The 19,498-nt window shown below is 35.0% G+C and overlaps 1 protein-coding gene across 3 annotated transcripts in view; it reads left to right on the forward strand.

Annotated features, from left to right (window-relative positions):
- Positions 1-19,498, forward strand: part of HBS1L (HBS1-like translational GTPase) — a 100,776-nt gene that overhangs the window by 15,618 nt on the left and 65,660 nt on the right. For 2 of the 3 annotated variants that reach the window (XM_011991451.1, XM_011991452.1), the window contains one exon: positions 1,280-1,474. In XM_011991451.1, the coding sequence (XP_011846841.1) occupies positions 1,280-1,474 (195 nt within the window). Of the gene's footprint in view, positions 1-1,279; positions 1,475-3,038; positions 5,206-19,498 lie in introns of those variants that run through there. The other variant, XM_011991454.1, reaches the window with a different exon arrangement.

Raw genomic sequence — 19,498 nt, forward strand, 5'->3', positions numbered from 1 at the left:
TACCTGGTACTGTTTTAGGTTCTAGGGATACAAAGCCTCTCTTCTCTTACAGATTCTACATCATTAATAAGTATTATTAATAATTTTAATACTGTCATCAGAAAATTAAAATTCATAAACAGCTGAGATAATTCCAGACTTAAATTTTTTTATTTTAAAAGTGAATGCTGGCTGGGTGTGGCGGCTCACACTGGTAATCCCAGCACTTTGGCAAGCTGAGGCAGGTGGAAACCTGAGATCAGGAGTTTGAGAACAGCCTGGGCAACATGGTGAAACCCATCTCTACTAAAAATGGAAAAATCACCCGGTGTGGTGGCGGGCATCTGTAATCCCAGCTACTCAGGAGGCTGAGGTGGGAGAATTGCTTGAACCTGGGAGACAGAGGTTGCAGTGAGCTGAGATCATGCCACTGCGTTCCAGCCTGAGCAACAGAGTGAGACTCTGTCTCAAAAAAAAAAAAAAGCCTATCCTCCCCTTAACTTCCTGGACTTTCTTGTTTTTATGGCATTTTTATATTACATTATCTTGCCGTTTTTTTAAAGAGTCATTAAGGATTATTTTAGTTAGCTGGGAAGAACTGAAGTTAGCCAAAAAGGAAACAAGGTAGCAGCTTGAGAAATATAAGAAATATACTTTGTGAGTAACTGGGTTCACTAACAAATTAGAAATAGTTCCACACTCACCCCTTCCTTTCTGTACATGCGAAAAATGATCAGTGCAGATACCATCATCATTGGTGACTGAAAATAGATATTAATGTATACTGTGCAGTGTACACTTTTTAAAATTATTATTATTATACTTTAAGTTCTACGGTATATGTGCACAACGTGTAGGTTTGTTACATATGTATACTTGTGCCATGTTGGTGTGTTGCAACCATGAACTCGTCGGCACCCATCAACTCGTCATTTACATCAGGTATAACTCCCAATGCCATCCCTCCCCGCTCCCCCCTCCCCATAATAGGCCCTGGTGTGTGATGTTCCCCTTCCCGAGTCCAAGTGATCTGCAATGTACACTTTTTAGAAACATTTAGTCACTATTATTCAGGAGACATTTTATTATAGTGATTTTTAAATTAACGAAATCGTTCCTCTGATAAGGAAAGATAGGTATATTGTAGATAAAAATGTGATCATTAGAAATAATTTTTGCCAAAGAGAAAGGAGAGTTGAATATTCTAGTACAGCTGTAAATTTTAAAATCAGTTTTGAAGATTAAAAGTTCTTTCATGGCGCCATTTAGTATAGCTTTTGACCATTGTTGTCTTTTCTAGCTCGTCTTTATTCGTGCCTTGATCACATGAGAGAGGTACTTGGAGATGCTGTGCCAGATGAAATATTAATTGAAGCAGTTCTGAAGAACAAGTTTGATGTGCAGAAGGCTTTGTCAGGGGTTCTGGAACAAGATAGAGTGTGGAATTTGAAGGACAAGAATGAGGGAACAGTATCTGCAAGAAAGATGGCAAAAGGTATGCCTTTACTTGTTCTTTTTCACTTGTTTTACATAGTTAATGCCTAAAGAGAGGCTTTCATTTGCTTGAGCTTTTAAGAAAATACTTAATTTGCTTGAGCTATTAAGAAAATCTTGCATGTTATTGTTAACTTTTGATTATCAGTTGATCTTCTAGTTGTGAATTTTTAGGATGAGTACTGAGTTTCCTTTCTTCTGTTGTACCCTGTTTTTGTGGTTATTTTACTACTTGATTTTTTTTGTTTATTTGTTTGTTTTTTGAGACAGAGTCTCACTCTGTCACCCAGGCTGGAGTGCAGTGGCATGATCTTGCTCACAGCAGCCTCCTACCTCCTGGGTTCAAGTGATTGTCCTTCCTCAGCCTCCCAAGTAACTGGGATTACAGGTGCATGCCACCGTGCCTGACTTATTTTTTTTTTTTCTTTGTGTTTTTATTAGAGATGGGATTTCACCATGTTGGCCAGGCTGTTCTTGAACTCCTGGCCTCAAGGGATCTGCCCGCCTCGGCCTCCTGAAGTTCTTGGATTACAGGCGTAAGCCACTGCACCCGGCCTCACTACTTGATTTTATAACTAACAACATAGTGGAAATAAAATTAGATAAGACAAGACATCTTTTTCTTCTTGTTAGTAGCTTACAGAACTTTTCAATTGTTATTTTTTTAAACTCTAGTGAAATAGGAAAAGGAAATTAACAGCCAGCTAATTAATGTTAAAAAAATCCCTTTATGCTTTTATTATGTATACTTTTTAAAATTTAAATATAATTAGGTATAAGTATCATAATTATACTACTTTGCATTTTATAGCCAGAGATTTAATTTTAAGTTTGTAAAATTTGGGGTGAAATTTGGAATTCAGTGGACATAAGAGGGGAACTGAGGTGGTAGCATTATGTTAATTGGCGTGCTATCTCTCAGTATGAGTATGGCAATTTGTTTACTTATGTCAGTGTTTATTGTAACCTTTGGGCTAAATTTTTCTACAACAAAGTTGCATACAGCCTGTTACGATGAAATAAGAGTGTTTTCCGGGGATGCTGGACCCGCAGATGGGCACTTTTAACTGGTTGTGATGGGAATGAATCTGTAATATGTCATCTTGTATTGATAGTGTATCCCAGATTATGGTAGAAATTACTGGGAGTTATTTGTTTGCTTATTTGTTTCTAATACATTAAAATATAGAATAAAATGAACCTAGTTTCTTTTGTTTTTTTAAAGAAGTTTTTGAATTTGAGACAATCCTGACTATAATTTATTTATGGTTAAAACCTCACATTTTTAAATTCATGAAAATTAGAACATTGACTGACTTACATTGTATTTATCAGTGAATAGAGTATAAAGAGTACTTTAAATTGTTAAAGGAAGGTAATACTCCCTTATTGGTTTTTAGAGTATTCATGTTAAGTAATGATCAAGTATCACTTTATTCATGTCATAATCAAAAGAAGCATTTAGTAATTAAATGCCTCATTTCATGTTTCCTTTTGGTTGCTGTGACTGTCTTCTGCGTGTATCAACCTATTCATCTGAAAATTAATGGCTCTTGTAAGGTAAGGAGTCTTATTTTCTTCTTCTGAAGTTTCAGCTGATAATGTTCAAAGTTCTTATCCTCAGTCAACAAATCATTTGGATTATAGTTGCAAACCCTTTGATTTGTCTAGCTCAGTAGGAAAATATGGATTATCTCATAATTCTTCAGTTCCAAGTCACTATTTACTCCATAGAAGAAAGAAACTTGACAGACTTAAAAGTGAAAAGAAACTAGAATCATGTAAGTTAACAAAAGAACTTTCACTAGCTAACCTAATTCATGATATGTCAAGAGATTCCTGTGAAAGTCAGCCATCAGTCAGATTATCATCTACAGAGAGTCTGGAAAGTCTACTGTCACAGAACGTAGATGCTGATTTGTTGAGACTTCATGCATCTGAATGTGTTTCCAAAGATGATTCTGCATTGAAAGAAATGCCAGATTTAAAGCCCGTAATCATAAAGAGCACAACACCGAATAATTCTTTATATATTCAAAATAATTCGCTATCTGATTTTCAAAACATTCCAGTACGGGACAGTTTAGGAAGTTCAAATAATCATTTGTACTTAACTAGCTCATTGGAAGATATGACTGTTGATCATTTAAATGCTAGTAAAGAAACTGAAGTTGGAAGTGTTTCTTTAGTTGAACAAAGTGCCGAGAATTATATTTTAAAAAATGATAATTTGCAGTTTTCTCAGTGTGAAAGTCCATCCCTCACTGAACTATTTCAGGAACACAAAGAAAACAATATAAGCCAGTGCTTTACTTTATCTGACCTTTATGACCAGTCATCTGCCAGTTTCACAGATCTAAGTTTGGGATCCTTTCCTCTGTCACAATTAGCAAATCGCTGTCAGTCTTCACCCGGAATATCAGAATTAACAGGATCTCTCTCGTCATTGGCATTTCATAAAGCTTCTCCCACAAGAGACCTTGAGAATTTGTCACTTTCTGAATTGATTGCAGAAACAATTGATGTAGACAACTCTCAGATTAGGAAAGAGTCCTTTGAGGTCAGTTTATCTGAAGTGAGGTCTCCTGGAATAGATTCAAATATTGATCTTAGTGTCCTTATAAAAAACCCAGATTTTGTTCCAAAGCCTATAGTAGACCAATCCATTGGTCCATCATCACGAACTAAAGTTCTAAATTCAAAGCTAGGGAAGAATTCCAATCTTGCTAAGGATAATAAAAAAAACAATAAAGGCTCTCTGACCAGGAAGCCACCTTTTTCTCTCTCTTGGACCAAGGCCCTTGCTGCTAGACCTTCAGCTTTTGCCTCAACACTGTGTCTTCGTTACCCACTGAAAAGCTGCAAGCGACGCACCCTTGACCTCTATAAGACTTTTCTTTATAGTAGACAAGTTCAAGATGTAAAGGACAAAGAAATAAGTCCTCTTGTAGCGATAACACCATTTGACTTCAAATCAGCATCACCTGATGACATTGTAAAAGCTAATCAAAAAAAAGCATTTACTAGAGAATAGTAACAAAAGAAAAACTTGATTGCTGTTGTAGAGCTTTTTATTTTTAATTAAAGTCTTCAGAGGATCACTTTATATTATGGGATTCAAATTGTGATTTTTATGAAAATTGTCCTAGGTCAGTTGATTAGTTGATACTTATTTTTGCACTGAATTTTTTTTAAACTATGCCTTCTTTCAGTGATAACTGGCTTTATTTAAGTTGGTAACCTATACTGAGTATATGTTTACAAAGTGGATATGGAAACTTGATGTTGTGAAATCAGACCTCAGATATTTTTGTTTGAAGCATTCAACTTTCTATGTTTTTTATGACAAAATATTTTTTTCTATGAAATATTTTTGTGCTTTGTTCTTAAACGAAAATGCCAGCATTTGGGATTATTATAGTTTAGTGTGAAGATTATTCTTATGTGGCACAGCATAGCTGAGACGTTATATTTTAAAATATGATATAATTCCTAGTTTCATTATTTTTCTGTAGATAAATACTAAAATTTTTCTATTAGAAAAATCTTAAAATTCCTGACTTTTGAGAGTACTGTGGAGATTGTTAAAATACGTTTTTGATAATAATAAACTGAAAATCTTTTAAGGGACCATGTAAATATAGAAGTTGGATTAATATGTGAATTATTTTTATACATTTTTAAAAACCATTTGTCCTAAATATACACTTTAAAATAAATGTATAAAAAGTGTTTTCAGGTATGGTTGCTTGTTCTTTGAATAGAGAATTTTACTAGATGTCTTTAGCTGCTGCTGCTGCTGCTGCTTCTGCTTCTACTTCTGCTTCTGCTTCTGCTGCTGCTTCTGCTGCTGCTGCTTCTGCTGCTTCTTCTGCTTCTGCTTCTTCATTATTATTATTATTTCTTCTTCTTTGTTATTATTATTATTTTATTTTATTTTATTTTTTTGAGACAGAGTCTTGCTCTGTCATCCAGGCTGGAGTGCAGTGGTGCGATCTCGGCTTACTGCAAGCTCCGCCTCTGGGGTCATGCCATTCTCCTGCCTCAGCCTCCCGAGTAGCTGGGATTACAGGCGTCCGCCACCACGCCCGGCTACTTTTTTTTTTTTTAGTAGAGACAGGATTTCACCGTGTTAGCCAGGATGGTCTCCACCATCTCCTGACCTCGTGATCCACCTGCCTCGGGCTCCCAAAGTGCTGGGATTACAGGTGTGAGCCTCCGCGCCCGGCCTGTTCTTATTTTTTTAAGATGGAGTCTTTCTCTGTCGCTAGGCTGGAGTGCAGTGACAGTGACACTCACTGCAGCCTCCGTCTCCTGGGTTCAAGCGATTCTCCTGACTCAGCCTCCTGAGTAGCTGGGACTACAGACGTGTGTCACCATGCCCAGTTAATTTTTGTATTTTTAGTAGAGACGGGGTTTCACCATGTTGGCTAGGATGGTCTTGATCTCTTGACCTTGTGATCCACCCCCTCATCCTCCCAAAGTGCTGGAATTATAGGCATGAGCCACTGTGCCCGGCCTAACTTGTTCTTTTCAGTAAGTAATGGAATGTGGAGTTTTCCTTTTTGCTGCTGACAGCTGTGTGCCCCACAGTGACAAAGTTTCAGCAATGGGGGATCAATAAAAGCTTTTCTAATCATTAGAATAAGTATGTAATTAATCCCTTAAAGCAGTGGTTCTCAACTAGCAATCAGAATCACTGGAGGAATTACTTCAGAACACAGACACTGAGGCTTCACTCCATATATGCTGAAGCAGTCTGTGAGGAATGGCACTTGGGAATGTGTATTTTCAAAATTATTCCCCAAAATGTATATTTCTGTTTGAGAATCATTGCCTTAAAGGGAGAAATCAGTAGAATGGACTTACTAATGCCAAGAATAACATCTGACTGACCTGAATGAATAATTTCTAGAAATAAGGAATACCAAGGAAAAATGCTACTTAGGAATTACAGCTTTTTGCATAAAATGATGGAGATATTATTAGTATTCCTTGCAAAAATATAATACAGTAGTATCTAAAATGTTATTTTATTTTTTTGAGACGGAGTCTCACTGTGTTCCCCAGCCTGGAGTGCAGTGGCTTGATCTCGGCTCACTGCAACCTACGCCTCTCAGATTCAAGTGATTCTCCTGTCTCAGCCCCCCGAGTAGCTGGGATTACAGGTGCATGTCACCATGCCTGGCTAGTTTTTGTATTTTTAGTAGAGATGGGGTTTCACCACATTGGCCAGGCTGATCTCTAACTCCTGACCTCAGGTGATTCGCCCACCTCGGCCTCCCGAAGTGCTGGGATTACAAGCATGAACCACCACGCCTGGCCAAATATTTTTTTTAATGAAAATAAAAAGGCTGATCTTTTCCCAGTAAATATTTTTTCTCTGGCAGCTACTTTACTGTACATTTGATAATTTTTTGTGTTACTTTTGTTTCTGTTTATTTTCAGAATGACATTCCAAAATTTTAATCTCTGTGTGATGTTTTTCAGTATTTCGATGGGAAAAGTTAAGATGGCATTATGTCTTTTTTTTTTTTTTAAACCAAACACTTCTTGATTTCTTGTGATGTCTTCAGATTTTTGTTTTTTAATTGAATATATCAGTGCACCATAATATTAATGGTTAGGAGATCATTTAAATCACAAGCTATATTTTGTGATTGATTTTAAAATTTTAATTATCCCAATGGTTGAGATTGTTTTTCTAGTCTTGAATCTTGGTCAAACATTTTAGTAACTTTGAATTAGTGTATGACTGAACTAGATGTCTATATTGGCAGTCTTCAATTTAGGAGTGAATTAATTATAAGAGTTTGTTTGTAACTGATGATAATTATTGATAGGTTAAGTGCTGCACAGGTGGTCCACATTGCACATGAATCCCCAAATACTTATGTAATCTATACTGTAGTTGAATAGCAGCACTATTGTGTTACCTTCTTTTATAACAAAGTAATTTTCAAGTGGAAATGCAATACTTTTAAAGCCATATAGTAGACCTTGTTGGTTGAACTAGGTCTCCGTTTGTTGGCTGATTAGGGTTGTAACTACTAGGTATAAGATTCTTTTGGTGGGGAAAAAAATTATATATTATAGGGTGGTAAGAGATGGCAACGATATCTTAAATAGGTTTCCAGGCTTCCTATTTTCCTTGGCTTGGCTACTGGTCTGTCAGGCACGTACGTACACGACAAGTACTTCGCTGTTGACTAAGGGAATGTCACAGTCTCTGAGATTGCAGAGGTGGAACTGAGCAGACCTTTCCACCTTCCACCCTTGGCCATTGGTCCTTGGTAAAAAGCCAAGTGTCTGCTTGTTCATGAATATGCTCCTTGTGATTGTTGGCACTAAGTGTATATTCTGTACCAGCTGCTGTTTATTGACTGCTGTCTTAGTAGCTCAGGTATGCTAGGTGTTTTAGTTTACTTTACTTTCCAGTTCAGCTATAAATTTTAAGAGGCAAAGCTGTTTTTATTTGCATTATGATCAAGGGCATTAATAATTTACTTTAGGAATAGAAATAATATTGTAATTATATTCTAAATGATATAAAATACATTAAAAACAATTTTTGCTCTTCACTCTTTTTGGTTTCTTAAAAGATTTGATGTTGTTCATGGATGGATGTTTTGTCCTTTTGCATTCTAAAGTCTTTAGTTGGCTCTTTTGGATATGATTCTTCTTACAATAAATTGCCAAGAACCAGGGTTTCATTTCTGTACAGAGCACTTTTTAAAACTTTTCCTTTTTAAAACCTTTCCTAGTTACTAAACTGGCATTTTAACCTCTTTTTCTCCTTTTAGCTTTGAATCTGTCTTTCTTAAACTTGCCTTTTACACTTTTTCTTCTCATATGTAATGATAACTATAGTCAGTGTTTTATATTTAGTTTTTAGTATTCAGTGGGGGGTCATGTAACTAATTGTCATACCAGGGATAAAACTAATAAGGTGCTCATTTTTTTGTAAGTAAAAGAAACCACTGAAGATAAAATACAGTTAAAGATAAGAATAATGAGTTCTCTTATTATTTCCCTTTTTAAATTGACCCTGAATCTATATGTGGACCATTGCAAATAAACAAGTATACATTGTATGTTGAGAAAGAACTGTGTATCAACATGTTTTCTCTTTTATGTTCATGCAAGTATATATTTGGTTATCAAGTCAATTTTATAATAGTTCAGAAATTGTTTTATATATAAACAGTAGATTATACATAAATAATGTGGACTAGACAGGGAGGGATTAATATGAATTTCTATACTCGTTTTCCTTTACCTATATATTTATAATGACATAAAGCTCAGTTTATGCAGTTACACAATTTTAATTTTTAGATTGTAAAAAATTTGTCACATTTTGAGTTTGTATATATTTTGTAAAAGCTACACTGAAAGAAATTAAAATTCTGAGATTTTCCTAAATCAAGTGTAAAAACATGCAATCTATCCATTAGGATTTGCTATATAAACTTGATATTTCTGAATGATCTTTTAATCATTTATGCTGAAAGTACTGTTTTATTTCTATAAACAAATTAAAAAACAAACTACCTGTTTGTGAAAATTTTCTTTTAAGATATTTGGCATTTAGAATTCTTGCTTTCCATGGGGTAAAATTTTATATATTCTTTTTACTATTTAGGACTCACCTAGAAGTACTATATAAGTATAGGTTGTGATGAATATTGGCGATGTAATTGCAGAGATGACAGTGGAAGGCAAAGGAAATGATGAGCTGGGTATGGTGGTGGCATGCACCTGTAGTCCGAGCTCTTTGGAAGGCTGAGGCAGGAGGATTGCCACTTGAGCCCAGAAGTTCAAGTTCAGCCTGGGCAGTGTGGTGAGACCCTGTCTCAAAAAAAAAAAAGAAGTGATAAAATGCGTATTTATTTCTGAAATTGGCAGGCCTGATATCTACTGGATGCGTGAAGAAAAGCATTTTAGATGAAAGATATAACCCAAGATGAACAAAGATAGTATTCTTACGTCAAAGGGGAGGGGGATATATGCACACTTCAGCACATGATTATCTTTATTACGGTGTGGCATATTATACCCTTCAAAGCTGACATCTTTGTCTTCCTCATCTAAGGTGCCACCTTCTCTTCTGTTTCCCGTCTTTGTTATTACTATCACCATCTAGTTAACCAAAACCAGGAACCTAGTATCATCCTTGGTTCATCTCTCTTCACCTGCTACTCATAATTGATTACCATTCCTGTTATTCCCACCTTATAAATAAGTAAATATATGTGTGTGTGCATATAATATGCATACATATATAGTCGACTCTTGTTATTTACAGTAGTTATGTTTTATAGTCACTACAAACACTGAAATAATGAATACTGAACCATTGCTCCTACAAGAAATACAGGGGTAGGTTCCTGTGAGCCTCTCATAACATTTTCATCAATCAGTGAATACATAACATTGTTTTATATGTGTCTCTATTTAAAGACACCTTATTTAATGGATGTGTATAGCATGGATTCATTAACACCGAACTCAGGCCAACAGCACTGTAACTCATGCGTTATCTCCTTATCTAACATCGTTTATTTGTTAGGCACATCCTAGCCTTCTTGTGTTTAGAATACTAAGCACTACACTTACAGGCCATTTTAAAAATTATCAACAAAAAGCACAAAATTACCAACAAAAAGTATAAAACTGGAAAAAAATGTAACACTAGGTAGACCATGAAAAGGACATTTGTTTACAGTATGAGAGCTGTAACAAGAAGGCTGACTGTCACCTTCCTCACCTCACCTGGGAACTTGCATGTTGGATGATTTTTTTGCTGCTCTGCACATGTCCACAAGTGAGTGCAAAAGTGAGTAGTGATTTTGGGATTACAAGTAAATTTGTTGTGATTAGGTGAATTCACAATGTGGAACCTGTGAATAATGAGAATCAACTGTACATTTTTTGGCCCACTACTCTTTCTTGTTATTTTTCCTCTTCATTATTTTCTCCTTTATTGTTACTTTTCCTCTTTATTGTTACTTTTATTTTTATTATTTTATTTCCTGTTACTTTTCCTTTTACAGGCCATTAGCTTTTAGCAGAATTACCTAAACATCTAACTGGTTTCTTGACTTTTCAGTTTATTTTGGCCAGAATAAGTTTTCTAAACTAAAGATCTAATTTTCTCTCTCCCTATCTAATCCTTTTATTTCCTGAGCCCCTTTATGAACTCATTTCTGTTTTGTACCTGTTTACCCAAACCTCCCCAAGAACACCTACCTGAGTTTCCTCTGCTTCTATAGTGCTTGCCTTTTTTCTCTCCCCCTTCCCTCCTGGCTAATCGCTGTTTGAATGGTAGTTTCGATATCACTTTACTCTCAATCATGGGGTAGGGGAACTTTCATATGCACCCGTAGTTCACTGTTCTGCCTTTATTACCACCCCATGTGGAGTCATAATTCCTCTCTCACACATGCATAGACTTTCTGTTGTAACTCTGCTTTATTCTTAACAGCACTTATATCCTCTGACGCTGTGTTTGTTGTATATACACTTGTTTTTGTTACCTTTTCTCTCTGCTCTCCCTCCACCCGCCTTCCACGTAAGTCCTACAAATATAGGAATTTTGTGTATTCACTGCTGTATTCCCAACTCAGAATATGTCTGGCACATAAACGTAGGCAAGGATTTTAAGTAAAAATTGAGTCTGTCTCCTAATATGGTCCCACAATCTAGTTCCTTAGAGGAAGCCACTGTAAATACACTGTTTCTTCTTTATTCTTCCAAAGGTTTCACTAGCATGTTACACATATGTGAATGTACAGATACATTTTTATACAAATGGAGAATATACTGTAACACTTGCATATGTATCACTTAAAGCATTTTGCAGAACTTTCTTTACTGCCATATACAGATCAATCTCATTTAACAGCTACCTAGAATTCTGTAATATGATTATACCATAATTTATTTAAACAGCCTCTGTTGATGAACATTTTAAGTGTTCCAGTTGTTATTGCTGATAATAAATGAACATCCTACATTTCTAGAAATTGAGCTGATACACTTGAAAGTTTTGGATAGATATTGCCTAATTGCTTTTGATAGAAATTGATTTCCCTCCCACTAGTTTATGAGCATTTCTGCCCAAATTCTTATAGATAGGGGTATTATTCCTTTTGGTATTATACCAACCTGATAATTGGAAAATATTTTTTTCATTTATTTATATTTCTTATCTATAAAGCTATATTTTTCTCCCGGTCTACTCTTAATCTGCCCACTTTTCTGCTGGTTTATCTCTCGTTTCAAGATTTTTAGGATGTGTGTGTCTGTGTATGTATGTATGTGTATGTATATGTGTGGATCCATATGCACACATACATATGTGCATATTTATATACTAAGGAAATTAGTCATAAAAATTGTTACATGCATGGAAAACACTTTCTGACTTCTAGTTTGTCAGGTCATTTTTTTAGAAGATAGATTTTGAACTTTTATATATTCAGATTTATTAGCCTTTTTTCTTAGGGTTTTGGAAAGTTATACTCCACTGTGATAAGATAATTTTTTAAAAAGTGTCCTTGTTTTTTCTAATACATTTTCAGATTCATTGTTTTACAGATGGATCTTTGATTTAGCTGATATTAAGGGCTAACATAGGAATCCCATTTCTCCACCATCTTTTCTCTTTGTGGAAAGATGGATTTATCGTAGTATCGTTTTAAATTACTATAGCTTTTTAGTACCTGTTTTAATATTTGGTAGGCTGTCTTGTTTTTTTCACTCCTTATTGTAGTTTTCCTGAGTTATCTCACATGCCTCTTTTTCCCATATGAGCTTTAGAAACAGCTTGTCTCATTACTAAAAAAAGAAAATCCAGCTGTAATTTTTATTGTATTTAATGCTAGCAAGAGATTTCTGAAGGAAAAAAGTACTGTCTCCAGAGTTACCAAAGGTTAGATAACGTTAGACATTATTGTTATCTTAGTAGATTTTCTAGTATTGTTCCAGTTTTATGATGTAGAACCATCTCCAGTTGGTCATGGTGGATTTTTCTTTTAATGTGATGGATTTTATTTGCTAACATTTTATTTAAGATGATTTCATCTATTCATAAAATTACTTGAAATTGTGTGTATGTGTATGCTCTTTGGATATTGTTTTTTCTTGTGATGGTTTTACAAAAAATTTAGAATGATTTTGTCTTCAAATAATTCAGTAGCATTGAAATGATATGTTTTATGATAGGATTTATCTTTTCGAAGATTCTGGGATCAGTTTTGAAAGTTTTAATTTTCTTAGAAAAACATCCATTTCATCCAAGGTGACAAATGTGTTTGTTGTGCATTGTACCAAACATTGTCTTATTCTTTTAGATTTTTCTATGTCTGTAGTTACTTCTGTATTCTCATTTTCAGTATGGTTTTCTCTCCTCTAGTCTCCCCTTTCTCTCTGCCCAGCATTTTTTTTTTTTTAATTACCTTGCAATTTATTCTGTTTTTTCTTCCCTAAATTTTAGTTCCTAGATCTGTAATTAGTTCTCCTGGTTTAATTCATTACTTTGTAAGTTTGTGTATGACTTAATGTATTTTCTTTATGTTTTTTGCTTTTTATTGCCTATCCTTCTGAGTAGAATATTTAACATATATGCATTTTTAATTCATCTTAAAAGTTTTTATGGCCAGGCACGGTGGCTCATGCCTGTATTCCCAGCAGTTAGGAGGCCGAGGTAGGTGAATTGCTTGAGCTCAGGAGTTCAAGACCAGCCTGGGCAACATAGTGAAACCCCATCTCTACCAAAAATGCAAAAAAATTAGCTGGGCGTGGTGGCACACATCTGTGATCCCAGGTACTTGGGAGGCTGAGGTGGGAGGATTGCTTAAGCCTGGGGACAGAGGTTGCAGTGAGCCGAGATTGTGCTAATGCACTCCAGCCTGGGTGACAGAGTGAGACTGTCTCAAAAAAAAAAAAAAAAAAAAAAAGTTAGTTTTTATTTATGGAATTTCTAACAGAAAAATGCAGAAAATAATGTAACAAACACTCATGGAACTAGCACTTGGTTTTAACAAGCTAACATTTTGCCTCGTAAATTTCAGATGTCTGTTTAAATAAACTGTTAGATTAGAATCTAGCCTCATCCTTTGCTTGTTCCTTTCTAATATTTTAAAGTTGATATGCATAATTCTCACTTTATTCTTATTTAATTGTATCTCTGTAGTCATTATTTTTCCTATGAATACTACATTTGCGGTGGCTTGTGGGTTCTTTTTGAGTTACTGTTATTTTCCGGATAATCAACAATTTTAATTTTCATTTCCTTTTTAAGCCAAGAGTCCAAGAGAGTTTTAGAATTTTGGTTGTTGGGGAGTTTTGTTATTTTTGTTATGATTACTGGTTTTATTATACTGTTTATTAGAGTATCTGGTCTGTACTCTGTTTATTGAGTTTGTCTTTGGTACCTAATGTATTTCATAGGCATTTGTCTACAACACTGTTCTGTTTGCAGAATACAACATACAATAATTTTCTGTTAGCTTGTTTTTCTTTTTTTTTTGAGATGGCGTCTCACTGTGTCGCCCAGGCCTGAGTGCAGTGGCGCCATCTCGGCTCACTGCGACCTCTGCCTCCTGGGTTCAAGCTATTCTCAGGCCTTAGTCTCCCGAATAGCTGGGATTACAGGTGCCTGCAATCACACCTGGCTAATTTTTGTAATTTTAGTAGAGATGGGGTCTTGCCATATTACCTATGCTGGTCTTGAACTCCTGGGCCCAAGCCATCTACCCATCTCGGCCTCCCAAAGTGCTAGGATTACAAGCGTGAGCCACTGCACCCGGCCTGTTCATTATTCTTATAATCTGTTTTTTTTGTTTTTTTTTTTTGATTGGCGATAGGCTGAGAGTGGTAAGTTAATATATAACACTCTTGCATTTTTATTTCATATTGCCTGGAGAGTTTACTCTGTAAAATTTGATATACAAAGATACATGGTCTTTCTATGGATTTGAATTTATCATTAAATTTCCCTTTTTGCTAGTTTTTTGCTTTTTGCCTTAAATTCAGTTTAGCATTAATATCATGATTGCTGCTTTCTCTTAAGTTTTATTTGTCCCTTCTTGTGCTTTCAATGTTTTGAGTCGCTTAGGTTTAGTTGTATCTCCTGTATTTATATACTTGGGTTTGGATAGAGAGTCTTTGTTTTAATAGATGGGTTCTTCTCATTTATGTTATTAATAGACCAGGTAATAATGTCTGTCATTTTTTAAAAAGTTGTTGTCTTTTATATTTACATATTTTGATATGATTTGTGTTTGTTTTTATCTTTGTGTATTCTTTGATAACTTGGAAATTTTATAGTTTATTTTCATCATGTAATAACATACTTTATCTTTTTAACTTCACTCACTTTAAAGAATGTATATTGATCTCTCACTGTTAAAAATGGAGATGTGAACATTTACAATTCACCCCTTTTCCGTTTCTCATTAATTGTGTTAATATTTTAAATTCTTAGGTAAGGTGTTCTCCTTTACACCTTTACTGAATTTATTAGCTTTTAAAGAATTTTTTTAAACAATTTATTAAACAGTTTTTAAAAACAGTTTATTAGTTATTTTAAAAGTGACTTTGTGACCTATATTTGCATGACAAATGGAAAATAATAGTTTAGCATTACTCTTTCCTGGAGGAATTTGCAGCTGCTGCTCTACTGTTTTCTGTTGTTGCATGTTGCTAACTAGCTACCTCGATTCTGCCACCTCCAGTGTGGCTTTTATTTCTACAGGAGTTTCCCACTCTCCCTCTGTTCTTCTTCTGAGCCCTGCTGGCTTACTTTTCCATTTGTCCTCCTATTTGTTTTTATCATCTTTATTTTATCCTCTGTGTCTTTCTTTTAAGCTCTTGTGTCAGATACTGTATTTTCTTTGCTATATTTGATATCATAAAACTTTAAAAACCCTTTTTCTTTTTACATTCAACTGTTACATATTCTTCATCTGCCTTTTGTTTTCCTCCATATTTATTCTTAGAGTATTTACCGATAGCTTCTATGTCATGCCCTCTTTGAATATTTGAAAAGGGAGGGATTTCTTTTTTGACAGCATTTTATAAAGAATAATGGGAGGGGTGTGGTGACTGAGCTCGGACCACCTCGTACTCTTGAACTTGCTGTTTATCCTTAGGTCATGTTGCAGCAGTTTTCTCAGCAGTGTCAATTTTCTCTGAGGCAAAACAGAAACAGTGAAAGGCTAAGTGAAATTCTCTTTCGAAGGTTTTTGTGATTTCCTTGTCCTTCGCGTGGATGGGTTCTGAGATTCTTCCTTAGCCTTCACTGTTGCTGTTTTCCTTGTTGGGTCCTTCAGAGGTATGTTTCCAACTTTGGAGAACTCTGGCTTCTGGACAGAATCTGGAGTCCTATGTTTCTGATGTGCACTGAGTTTGATCCACATTTCTGTTTGGTAAGATGTTCTTCATAGTTTGTGCTTTGGTATTATGACTGTTTCCTACTTTTTTGAAAATGCAGTATTCTGCTTTTCTTGCTCTCTCTCTTTCGGGAAAATGGGATGGGTGTCTTTTGGAAGAAGAGTGGGATAGAAACATCTTTGCTTTGGCTCTTAAAGTGGATGTATTTTTCCAAGGGCACTTGTTAGATTAGATACCCCCTTTTCAACTGTGAAACTAGACCGATCTGAGAGGCTTGTGATAATTTCTTTCTCGGTGTGTGATACAACAGGCCTTGTCCTAAAGATTTAGGAGCTTATGTATAATAGCTCCAGTATCACGTCAACTTGATACCACTAAACATTCCAGAAGATTTCTCTTTTTTCCCCCAGAGAAATTTTCAGTATTTTAATATATCTATAGTTTTAGAATGTGAACTTCCTAGTATTTACATAAAATTAGCCTCTTCTGGTAATAAGTTAGAACTAACTTCTAAAATAATATATTACATGTTAACGTATCTTAATTTAGACAATATTTTAGTTCATTTTGTTAACAGCAAATACATATAACCTTAGAGTGTTATTTTATAATTGTGTTATACATTCCCATGAATGAACTGCTAAAAAAGCATATATTTGGGGAATAAAATTGTGGAATAATCTTAATTTTCTGATGTTATTTTCCTTGCTACCTTAAATCTACCAAGAAAAAAAAACACCCCCAAGAATATGAAACTGAGTAACACAAAGTCTTCCACAGGAAAATTCAGAAATTAAAATTCATACATCTTTTTTTTGGGGGGGAGGAAACAGTCTTGCTGTGTCACCCAGGCTGGAGTGCAGTGGCGCGATCTTGGCTCACTGCAAGCTCCGTCTCCCGGGTTCACGCCATTCTCCTGCCTCAGCCTCCCAAGTAGCTGGGACTACAGGCACCCTCCACCATGCCTGGCTAATTTTTTGTATTTTTAGTAGAGACAGGGTTTCACCGTGTTAGTCAGGATGGTCTCGATCTCCTGACCTCGTGATCCGCCTGCCTTGGCCTCCCAAAGTGCTGGGATTACAGGCGTGAGCCACTGCTCCTGGCCCATCATTATTGTTTTAAAGGATCCTCTTCTCAGAAAAATATTATTTATGGATTAAAATTTTATAATTAGTCAACTGGAAGATAGTTTTCAACAGAGTAGATATTATGTGAAGTGAGGTTTCACTCCTACGATTCCTATTGAGGCTTTTTCTACCACTGGATTAATTTTATTTCATTGAAAAAATAGTTAATGTTAAAAAAAAGTGAGCATTGAGAAAAATAGTTGGTCTAAAAATCTGGAAAAACTATCATGTATAATTTAAATTGGCCATTTTTTACAGTTTTCAAAATTGGTATTTCCATTGCTTCACAAATAAAGTAGCTGATAAATGTTTATACTAATCAGATCATTAAGATAATTGATTGTTTAAAAGTATTGCTTGGTTTGAAGAAATAAATGTATAATTGAGCTACTATTGACAAGGTGTGCTTTAAGTAATAGTGGTTTACCTATACTGGTTAGAAACCCATTATATATCATTTTCCTTTTCTCTTGAATTTTATCTAGTTTTCCCTTCAAGTAAAACTTTTGTTTAGAAAGTAAAGCCTACTTTTATATGATGAGGTTATATTCTTTCTAGCATTGTTTTGCCATTTTCATAGTGTTAATCTGTTAAACTTTACATAGTATATCTGTATATGAATATCTTTAATATTATTTATAACTCAGGTGATGATTGTCATACTTTTGGTTCTTATCTTTTGTTGTTGTTTTTGAGACAGTCGCGCTCTGTCGCCCAGGTTAGAGTGCAGTGGCGCTATCTCGGCTCACTGCAAGCTCCACCTCCCGGGTTCACACCACTCTCCTGCCTCAGCCTCCCAAGTAGCTGGGACTACAGGCGCCCGCTACCACGCCCGGCTAATTTTTTGTATTTTTAGTAGAGACAGGGTTTCACCGTGTTAGCCAGGATGATCTCGATCTCCTGACTTCGTGATCCTCCCACCTCGGCCTCCCAAAGTGCTGGGATTACAGGCGTGAGCCACTGTGCCCGGCCACTTTTGGTTCTTAATGTCAGGTTGTTCCCTATTGAAGATTCAAGAAGTTAAAAAAAAAAAAGATAAAGGAGCTATAAACAGTTTCCCTAAGATCATTTTTTTCCTACTTGTTTATTTTGCTGTATTTGTCTTTCTCTTAGCCATCTATGTATCTCATCAGTAAATGGGAAACATAGTAACATTTGATTTTTATGAGAAGATGCAACCTCTTTTTTTTTTCCTGCTCAGGTCAAATGTATTATGAGATTTTATCTTTATCCTGGAAATAAATCCTGTGATTAATTTGAAAAGTTTATGTTACAAAGAAATACGAGATATTATGAATACTACTAAATCTGTATGAACTTTTCAATAATGCACTTAAAATGCCTCTTTTATTTTAATCCTTTTTAGTAGATTGTTAACATAGTCATATTTAATGCATCTTTTTTGGTTTCCCCTTTTGAATATATTTTTCGTTGAAAATATTTTTTCACTAATTTATTCATCATTGAGTATTTTTATTTAGACAGGAGAATTTTATACTTATACAGGTAACTTCAGAATTAATTGGCTTTCTGCTTAAAATTATGTGGGCTTTGTAAAGGAAGTGGTTTATTTCAGTGAAAAAAACTTTAGTTCAGAATGTTCTCAGCTGTGTTTTAAGATTCTCTTTGTATGTACACCTACACTGGAAAAACTGAAACACTAATTGCTTAATTTAAAAATAATTTGCTTTAGACTCTCAAAACAGCGTGTCTTCATGAACAGCTGGTACCATCTATGAATTACATGAATGTTAAATATATAGTTTTCTTCTAACACTAATTACCTTGCTTTTTTTTTTTAACTTTACAAATTCTAATCACATTATGTATATTTGTATATACTTTCTTGTTTTATTCTAAGGCAATTATACATCCTTTTAGTAAAAAATAATTTTTGAGTGCTTTTTATGTGCTAAGTACTTTAGCCAAAGAATAGAATGGAGGGAGAGGACAAATAAAATTTAGCTTAGCCAGCATTTATTGCATGCTCTTTTTTTTAAATTAGAAAAGCATGCTAGGCATAGGGGACATAAAACTAAGATACAAACTTTCCCCTCGAGTTTTAGAGTAGCCCCTTAGGGGCTAGGTCTCTGATTTAATAGAAGTACCTTTATGGCCAACTGCTTTCAGTCTGAACATGGTGACTGCTTTTTTTTGGTTATTTGTAAAGCTTCCTGTTCTGGGAGCTACCTCTCAAGGGGAGATAGGATGGTGAATTAACACATTGAATATCAGTTATGCATCAGGCTTTGTGTATGTTTTATTTGGTCATTGTAAGAATCTTTGAGGTAGATGGAGAAACTGAGGCTCATATAAAATAAATAAATTGCCTAATTTTACATAGGTGTTAAGAGGCCAATTGTAATTCCAATAGAGTTCTTTGAATCTCCAGTGCCCTTTTCATTGTTATACATTACTTTCTTGCAACAAACTTTTATTCTGTAACAGTTTAATCTTGTTAAGTGATAAGTATCTTAGGGATAAAACTGAATCCATTG

The sequence above is a fragment of the Mandrillus leucophaeus genome, unplaced genomic scaffold (assembly GCF_000951045.1).
Source record: "Mandrillus leucophaeus isolate KB7577 unplaced genomic scaffold, Mleu.le_1.0 Scaffold396, whole genome shotgun sequence".
Taxonomy (NCBI): Eukaryota; Metazoa; Chordata; class Mammalia; order Primates; family Cercopithecidae; genus Mandrillus; species Mandrillus leucophaeus.